Genomic DNA, 9,678 nt, shown 5'->3' with positions numbered 1-9,678 from the left:
AAAAGTAAAAGACAAAAATGATTTTACAAAGACTGCGAGCAAATAACGAATGGTATCCTATTCAACTGTCAATAGATGACCTTTTTGTTATTTACATGTGAATTTGTAGTACAACACATCTAATGTGAAAAAAAGCAAATATTTACACACTTTAGATGCAACAAAGAATCAGTGATTGATGCATCTTTTTATTACTAGATTAGCTTGCAAGATTATTCAAGTTTGGATTGATAAAATAAGCACATGAAGAGAATGATCTATATAAAAGATGGTAACACTTGTGACAATCCTCGGTATAAACATAACGTGCCATTACGAATCATTTGATGTCAGTCATAACAAATAGCCTCAAATAGACATTCTTAGAGTCCGCAGGTGTCATTAGAGCTCAAATAAGATGTCTTATAGTCCCTTAATGTGCATTGTTTTCGAGAAAAATTGAAGTGTTACAATTCTCATTTTAAAGGATAATTGTCGAATCATACTTTTTATTTATTTTCCATTGTTTTCTTTTCCTTGCTATAAATAAAAAAGACAATTTTACTCTACCTGAAGTCTTGTACACTTTGTTCGGCTTTGAAATACTAAAACGACAGACTTCTTTGTTTTGAAGGGAGTGCTTTCTTGACAATGATGTATGTTAATTGCTTTGAAGGAGGTCTTGATGATTTTTGAAGGGACTTTTTATTTGAAATTTTAAAAAAAGAGCTTGATTTTTTGTTTAGAAAAAATGAAGCAAGTTAAGGTTTTCTTGTAATGAAAAAGCTAAATGAAAGAAGTTAATTTCTGTTCCTATTTTTTTTTCTGTGTAGAAGAAAATAAGATAAAACTTGGATTAACGAGACCAAGATCGGCTACGGCTTCTCGAGCGGTAGTACTTTCTGCGTCTGTCATAAGAACGAGAGCGGCTTCTGCGAGCGCGTCTGTCTCTGTATCTGCGACCACGATCATAATTATCAGGTCTTCTTTCACCCATATATTGACCAGGAGTAGGTGTGTGGGGACGGTGTGTGACAGAATAATCAACACGGATCTTTCTTTCATCAATATCCATACCATTCAATGCATCGCGAGCACGAGAGGCATCTGCTTGATCCTTAAAGTATACAAAGCCAAAGCCTCGAGATCTGTTGGTCTGTTTAAAAAATTAGAGGTACTGCTTCTTTCCATAAAAGAGCCATTATTATTTACTCTGTGATCATAGACAATGGTGACTTTTTCAATAGTACCAAATTCATGGAAGACATCCTCCAAATCTGCCTCTCTAGTTCTCAAGCTTAAGCCAAAAACACCCAAAATGTTAGATACTTCAGGCTCTTCCTAATGTATAAACATATTAGAACCTTGACTACAACCTAATAGTAGCAATAATAATTACTCTAGTGCCGTGGAATTCTTTATCACTAAAATAAGAATTGGTGAATAAACAAGTCAAAATGAATGTATTCTATAATCTTACTCTTTACGAGCAGAAGAACGGCGACGATAACGAGGACTGCGGCTACGACGACGGGGAGAATAACTGTTTTTTGAAAGTCAAAAACTTTATCTAATCATTTATACTCTTGTTCTTTACCTTCTCTTTCTTTTATAATCTCTGCTTTGAGAACGAGAGCGAGAACGACGTCTGGAGCGACGATCAGGAGAATAACGACGAGGAGGAGTACGAGAGCGAGAGCGACTAGGAGAACGACGCTCATATTTTGGTGATTTACTTCTTGAACGACTGCGACGTTCATAATCATCGCGATCTATAGGTCTGTTGTCATATGTGTCCTATGTTTCATAAATCCATGTCAAAATGAAAAGTCTTTTTTTTCACAGGAGTACAAAAAAAAGTTACTCCCGGTTTATTATTTACCAATGGACTTGCGGGTCTGTCAACATCTCCCATTTTTAAACTAATTTTTTTTTTGTTGAATAAAGAAAGGTAAAAAAAAAATTTCACCTTCATAAAAAGAAGTGAAACGATGACGTAAATAGCACGAATAGCGGTGTCTGAAATCGTGTTCATTATAAGCCACAGTAATGTCCTAAAAAGGTATGCCCACTTCATCACAAATGAACCTCATCCTGCTATAAGCTATCTCATAAATATGACTAACAAAATACATTAAATTGTCTGGAAAAGCACTAGTTTAGATTGAATCAAAATGCTAGGAAAGCTTATTATTCCTCATTAATATAAATTTACACCTCTTTTCTTCAAACTACTCCATTTATAAATTGAATACTGCTTTATTACTGTTTGCAAGCCTTTTTATTTCCTATAAATATTAAAAGTAACACCCTATGGTGATCCATTTGTCTTTTAAGTAAATGCTTTATCAGCCTTAAAATATCAAAATGCGATGTATCGCGAAATGAGTGTATTGATTCTTATTTCAGATACGTATAGATTATAAAAAATAGGTTCACCAACTGGTTTCAATGTGCGTTCCTTCAGAAAAGAGGCAGATGAAACCCCATTTCTTATGGATTATGCTTTCTTCATATTTATCGTAAAAAGAAATTTTTTTAAGGATGTACATTTTTGCATCCTTTAAGATTGCTTGCCGTATCCAAACTTTATCATACCCCTCTAATAAGTCAAAAGAGCTCTGAATAGCAGCTTTGTATAAGACTTCTGCGTCCTTTATTTCAAAGAATTGCTGTATGTATGAGCTTAGCTTATCTGGGAAGGAAGCAGACTTCTACTAACAACATGAGCCCAAAGTACATTCTGATAAAGATATTTCATTAATAAAGCCTTTACTTAGTAGACCATTCCTCATGGTACCCATAAGTAGTATATGTATGCTTTTAGCTTGTTCTTCTTCTTTGGCTTCACCCATACAATAAGGATCAACAAACTCAGTGTCCATTAATAACATAGCTGAGAATCCAGGCCTTTCCAGATGCTTTCTCAACGTTTTAATATTTAACCTATGACAAATGATCATAAGCGTTAAAATCAAATATGATGCTTTTTTAGATTCTGTTGATTTGCCATATTAAAAAATAATTCTTGTTAGGAGCATCAATCAAAGGTCTAATGGCTGCATTAACAAATGTGGATGAAAAACTACTTTCTTTTGTAATCTCATTTGTTATTTTATGTAGGGTGCACTCAACTCTACATTCTATTATATTACATGCAACAAAATAAAGCAGATTTATTATTATAAACTTACAAATTTCTCACTATAACAATAACATCATCACTGTGTACTAGGAAAGATTAGTTTTTCTATAAAAACCCAAATATTACTAGCCTACCTTCACTACATTTTTCATTTAATATTATATCGTTTGTGGTTGATTTTCAAGTTGAATGTCAAGTTTGGAGCATACTTCTTCTTTGATTTTATCATTAAATTCACTTCTAAATCACTACGGGAGATTTATTGAGACCTGGTATTCTTTAAAAGCAATATATGTACCTGAAGACTAAAATCAAGAATAAAATATAAGAAAAGAAAAATGAAAGTAATGAAACCTTATAGCAATTTTTGTATATCGCATCCGATGATGGTATATTTTTCCTTTAACAATCTATTTGCGCTGATTTTATAATATTTTCATAAATATAACATATCAATAGTATTCGTATTGTATGATGAACTGCAGCCGAAGCCGGTTTGATGGGATCAGCCAATAACACTTAATGTTCTTCTCGGGAAGTTTAAATGCTCCCTCTTCACTTTTCAGCAGCCATTATATATATATATATATATTGAATTTCCATCTTCACTTCCGCCTCTTTTAAAAATTCTTGTATTTTTCCTTTCTCCTTTCGATAACAAATGAAGCAGTAAAATAAACAAAGTTTAATTCCAGATGCAGTTATCATGAACAAGTTTCCTATCCTGAAAATATGATTAATCTTCAGTTTGGCTGTGGAGTTTCACTTTTGTTTTGATAAAAAAAAGTATAGTCGATAAACACACTAATTAGTGTCTTTATGAACTTACAATTGGCTAAGAAACAACGTTGCTAGTAGTGGTTTCTCAGTTAAAGAATGATAGTTGGCTGTAGCCAGACTGAAATATCTGCTATTCGTAAATTATTTTTGAATCAATATATTATTAAACCATTAACATATTAAGTGAGCATAGGAGAAGCACATATGATCAGGTATTAAAGTTGCCAACTCAACAATGAAGGGTGTAAAAGCATGTGCTACAGCCAGAGCTGTTTTAAATGCAATAATTATGTTATCAGTTTTGATTTTTTTAAGGCTGTATTTTAGGAAATAGTTCTCTTCTTTTTCGGTTACTACTACGTTACCAATACCTTATTGAACCATAACATAGTCAGCTAAAGTTGTATTGCTTTGGTAGCTCTAGAAATACTCGTGTGAATAAAATGAATTGTATTTTTTTACAAGTTGTATCATTAGTTATCAAGAAGACATTTTATATGTTCAATTTATTACAAAAATAATGCTTTTATCAAGAAAAGAAAAGAAGAAAAGAAAGGGTAGGTTGCATTGGTAGTGATCATTCAACATATGTAGAAACTATAAATACAGATAATATTGATATTGACCCCACTTAACTAAAGACAATAAGTTAAAAAGGGAAGTGAAGAAGCAAAAAAGTTCTTTATTGCTAACAACCTCTCTTTACTAATGATAAAAATGCGTTAATGTCGTTTCTCCTTCGTTGTAAAATTCACTTTATTGACAAGTCTTTCTACTTGATTGGTGATGAACTGTTGAATATAACAAGAAAAATAAAGAATGCTTATTTTAGAAAAAAGTATTTATAGTCATATGCTATAGAATCAGACGCTTTGCCTCTCTCTCTCTCTCTTTTTTTTTTCTTCTTCTTCTTTTATTTAAATAATAATCATAAACATTTTACCATGAAACATTTGGCTTATGAAGCTCTTCTCCGTTTGGTTGGAATGCATACCCAATAGAAGATCGGTTGTCAGGCTTTTGAAGTTGTTGTTGATGTTGAGATAGGACTACACGATCAGAAATAGCCCTCGGCTCCCTATCTTGTATAGCTGCAGCGGGATCTATTATGTTACTGTTAATTGATCCGCTCAAATGCTTTTTTTGCTTTCTTTTGAGCACCACAAAGCTTATAATCAAAAATAAGCCACCCCCAAGCTTCAAATAGATAAGTTAGTTGAACATGGTATAGAAACATAAAACACTTACTATAACAACACCACCACTTACGACACCTGCAGTAATACCTGCCTTGACACGGGCTTCAGATTCTTTATCACGCTCTTCGTTTTCATCTTTGGTTTGAAATCCAGGATCATACAATGGGTCAAGTCCTAAATACAGACAACATGTTTTGTTTATTGTAGCATAAAGAAAATTAAACAAAAACTTACCATTATCAGAAGAATTAAGATAATATGTCTCATTTCCTGAAAGCCAAACCATGTTTGGAATGTATTGGTTAATCCATGTCCAGCCAGTGACACTCAAAATGTTAACATCATTGAACCCAATGTTATCATCTCCAATTCCAAATAAAACAAACACGTAATCGCCCACTAGAAACGCTGTTTGTTTTAGCTATTAGGGAGAGTTTTATGACGCATTCACTTTTTATGTACTTGCATTTATGATATTTTCTTGGCTTTGGAGGTACACCTTCAATAGAAGGCGCTGCCCATTGCATTGTAGATAGCTCCAGTATAAAGACATCATTAAATTGAATATTCTGTCCATCTGCTGTTCCACCTCCAAAAACAATAACTTTCCTACCATCAAGACCTATAGTCAATTATCCAATTGTTTTTATACTTTAGAAACTCTTTCTTTGAAAGCTTCCTATCTCCTCTCCCACACTCTTTATATATATGTATTTATAATGTTCTTACTCAGTACAGCTGAATGACCTCTTCTTGGAGCTGGTATATTTCCACCAGCAGTTACATTATGCCAACGATTATTATGAATATCAAATAATAATAAGGAACTCATAGAGACAGGGTTTAGTATGAGCTTTTCAGTTGGGTCAGTAATATCAGGAGAATACATGACACCTCCAGTAATTAAGATGTATTTGTTGGCTATTATTGTGGCTGTATGGTCGATGCGTGGTGGTGGGTTATTTTCTACGGCGGGATAGTGAATGGTCCATGTCTATAAATACGTAAAAAAGTTGTCTAGTGGTTTGTGAAAAAAGAGATACTAGAATTGTTGTACGCTTACCTGGGTATCAATGTATGTCCAAGTATTATGATATAGAGTAGGCCCACCGTAGGTTGTCACATCGCTATGCTGATAATTAGTTATGCAAGATAAAATAAAAATTATTCGATCACTTGCCTCACACCACCCCATAGCCACACCTGGCCTTGATCGTTTGATACTGCAGTGTGTTGTTTTCTTTTTAATGAAAAGAGCACGAAAGGTGAAAAAGAGATGTTTTAGTATAGATTGTACTCAATTAAGGTTTTTTATGCACACCTTCTTGGCAGCTGTTCACCTTTCAATGGCGACAGAGTCCATGTATTGTTTTGCATATCAAAATATATCGTTTGTGCTTTGCTTTGCGCCGCGATTGATCCTCCATCCACAAAAAAATAGTTATTGGCTGGTACGTGCGCTGATGCAAAAAAGGAAAGCGGTGTTGTGATGTTGCTAGGATCTTTATTTTTATAAAGAAACCAAGCAGGGTCAGTTGTGTTCCATGGTTGAGATAAACTAAGGGCATACATGGATTCAGTCAATGGATCTGTTATTTGTTGTCCACCATAACATATAAGTTCAGCTTCTTGTTTGATCAAGTTACATCCTATGTTTTTAAATGTTACTTGGTTCTTCTATTTATTAAATTCGCTTTATATAGACTACCGTTTCCCCATCTTACTGCTGGTTTGATGTATTGTGTTTGCTGTAATAATTTCTGAGCAACGATAAAAGATACAAACTGAAGAATACTAATTATAAAAAACATGTTTTTTTGTTTTGATTTTAGGCTATAAAACACAAAAAAAAAAAAGTTGAGAAAGAATAAATCAAAAGCAGAAAAAGAAAAAAAAAATAGAAAAAAAACCCTTTAAAACGCAAAGATGATGACAAAAGGTAAAGCAGAAGGGAGAATGTTTGGCATTCTATTTTTTACTATAATCATCACCAGCGGAGAAATCCCTATGATCACAAATCCGAAAAATAAGACAAACTATGTCTTCTAACGATTTCTCCTCTCTCTTTGTGTATGCTTATAATATTTTTATGGATACATAAATCCGCAGAAAAACTTCTCCCCACATTTGTAGTTGATTCTATTTCAAATTATCATAAGGTATTACACAAAGCCTTTCAAATAGTTAATTATCATAGAAGCCGTTTGGATATGCCGATACTTTAAGGAGGTTTACAATTCTAAAGAAATTAGAGTATTTTCTCTTCATCAGAGCCCGTTCAAACCTAAAGTTTGGGTGTGTATTTCATTTACAACGCTAGTGATTACATATAATTTAGGATAACTTCATAATAAGAGTCTAAACGTTTTTGTTTTGTGTTAAAGCACAAGTCAAAGAAGCCCTTATTTTTCTTTGTTATAATTTAATATTGTATGCGTCATCTTTTGCTTTGCATTGTATTCTATCTTACTCATTATAGAATGTATGAAGGATGGACCAGAGGGTTGACTGTATCTATCATAATTTCTAAACTTGGCCTGCCTTTCTCGTTAAAAACAATTGCATCAGTTTGTCACCCAATATTTAATCAGTTATGCCTCCAAACAAAATATTCATGATAAGCTCTGTCGGAAGCATCCTCCATTTACCCTTAATGGCTTTTTTTTCATTGCTTCTTCAAAATTAGGGCAAACCACCTCACTTTTTAGGACTTGTAACATTCTTGTGCAATCAACTATGGAGTGCGGTCTTTGTTTAGAATATGCGTAGGGAAATACAATATCATAGGATACTATATTTTTCTGAAGAAATTGTAATATTGGTTGGGAATTTTGTGCAATAAATATTCAAATAACAGGCTTGAGCTATCGTCAAATATGCTTTAATAATAGAAATGAAATAAAGTAGAGAACTAACATTGAGATATGCCTCTTATTTTGAGATTGTATTAGTAGTAAGGAATTTCTTTATGCACATTCAATAGAAACATTGTAAAATGAGTAGTAATAAGTATTGTTCATTTCATTTGGACATCCAAACAAATTACAGTAACTAGAAAAAGCCTTTTTTTTTGTTTTTTGTTTTTTTGTTTTACTGTTAAGGTCTATATTGCAGTAGTAAATTTGTTCTGCTATTTTTTAACATGTACTTATTGTTTGAATAGAAAGTATCGTCTATGATTTGATTTGAACATGTTATATAATGCACTTTAACCTATGAAGTTTAGGACAAAGAAAGAAGGCAAATTTGCACTTCAACTTGTGCTAAATGAAAGCAATACACACAGACCATGGTTTATAGATTTATCTAAAGTAGCCTATAAAAGAAAAACCAATGATGCCATGAAATAAATCACCAAAACAAAAATACAATAAAAAGCTTAGTGGCGTACATTTACCATTATCATGAATAAAAAAAATGAAAATAAAGGGCAGGTAAGCGTAGTAAATGATCAAGGCAAATTGGAAGGAAAATGAAACCTGTCAACTTTTTATAAGGATGACATAAATTGAGCTTGGCATCTTTGTCTTGACATATGATCATTAAGTCGAAAAAAGATGTCAATTTATATTAACTGACAACAAGTAGGACTATGTATAAATATCTCGAAAATAATCCGCTTTTTTTGGCTTCTTTATCAAATCGATTGACTCTCTATAATGGTATATTCTTTTAGACCTTCTTCTCCTCCTCCTATTCCCAACCCTCCTTATCCTGGGCGCCCAATCACTCCTTATCCTGGGCAACCGTATCCTCGATAATAAATGGAGTTTCAAGTTGATGGTCAACGAATTCTAGATGAAACAATTAATCCTATTATCCATGGCATTTGTTTATTTTCTTGTATTTAATATCAAGTTCACTGTTAAAAAATAAATAAATTTGGAGTTATTGAAAATCCTTCACTCTGTATATATCGAAATATTATTTCTATCTACAAAAAAAAAAAAAAAAAAAAAAAAAAGAATACTATAGACTAAACGATGTCTGTAGATGCACATAATACAAAGAATGAGCAATATTTATTTTTCAGACACATTGTGATAATAGCAAGTAATGAGTCAAAAGAAAAGAAATTAAATTTCTATTCATGTTTTTATGTTGTTATTGCATTGGTTTAAGCTAACCTGTGTCATTTAAGATTTTCATCATTATGGTGCCTTCCCTTGCCCCAGGTTCTACTTTAAAAGTCTAATGTGCCACTTTTTTTCTCATCCTGAATAGAAATATCTATCAACATCACCTGCAGCCATTAAGAGCTACGCTGTGACAGGACAAATCAACAACTCCACTATTCAATTATTGTTCAGATCGAGATTAATAAAATGAAATACATATTGATACTATTGCTTTTCAAGATACCTTCAAATTTAACTATTTCATACAGTGTTTCCAACAAGTAATGACACAGCCAATCAACAATGTCATTGGTTGACCAAAATTGATATCACCAGCCAATCAAAATCAATGTCATATTTTTAGAAATGGTCACTTGCTTAGAAATCACGTCGTGATTCTTGGCACCTGAAAAAATATAAAAAGAAAGCGAATATTTTTTTTTTCTCCTGGTTTTTT

The 9,678-nt window shown here is 32.7% G+C and overlaps 2 protein-coding genes across 2 annotated transcripts; both read right to left on the bottom strand.

Moving 5' to 3' along the window:
• Positions 1-835: 835 nt before the first annotated feature.
• On the bottom strand, positions 836-1,894 carry RO3G_07511 (uncharacterized protein; the record flags this gene model as incomplete). Its single annotated transcript, XM_067662101.1, has 6 exons — positions 836-1,135; positions 1,192-1,320; positions 1,379-1,403; positions 1,460-1,522; positions 1,577-1,776; positions 1,862-1,894. The coding sequence occupies 6 exons, from the start codon at positions 1,892-1,894 to the stop codon at positions 836-838; spliced, it is 750 nt and encodes a 249-aa protein (XP_067518202.1).
• A 2,927-nt stretch (positions 1,895-4,821) lies between these two features.
• RO3G_07510 (uncharacterized protein) lies at positions 4,822-6,480 on the bottom strand (the record flags this gene model as incomplete). The annotated part of the gene is made up of 7 exons (XM_067662100.1): positions 4,822-4,953; positions 5,153-5,277; positions 5,338-5,502; positions 5,555-5,725; positions 5,833-6,097; positions 6,167-6,230; positions 6,425-6,480. 7 exons carry the CDS (start codon positions 6,478-6,480, stop codon positions 4,822-4,824), a joined length of 978 nt encoding a protein of 325 aa, XP_067518201.1.
• Between the last annotated feature and the right edge of the window lie 3,198 nt (positions 6,481-9,678).

This window comes from Rhizopus delemar, genomic scaffold (genome assembly GCF_000149305.1).
Source record: "Rhizopus delemar RA 99-880 supercont3.5 genomic scaffold, whole genome shotgun sequence".
Lineage (NCBI taxonomy): Eukaryota > Fungi > Mucoromycota > Mucoromycetes > Mucorales > Rhizopodaceae > Rhizopus > Rhizopus delemar.
The sequence above is the reverse complement of the archived record's forward strand: the minus strand, read 5'-3'. Positions and strand labels throughout refer to the sequence as shown.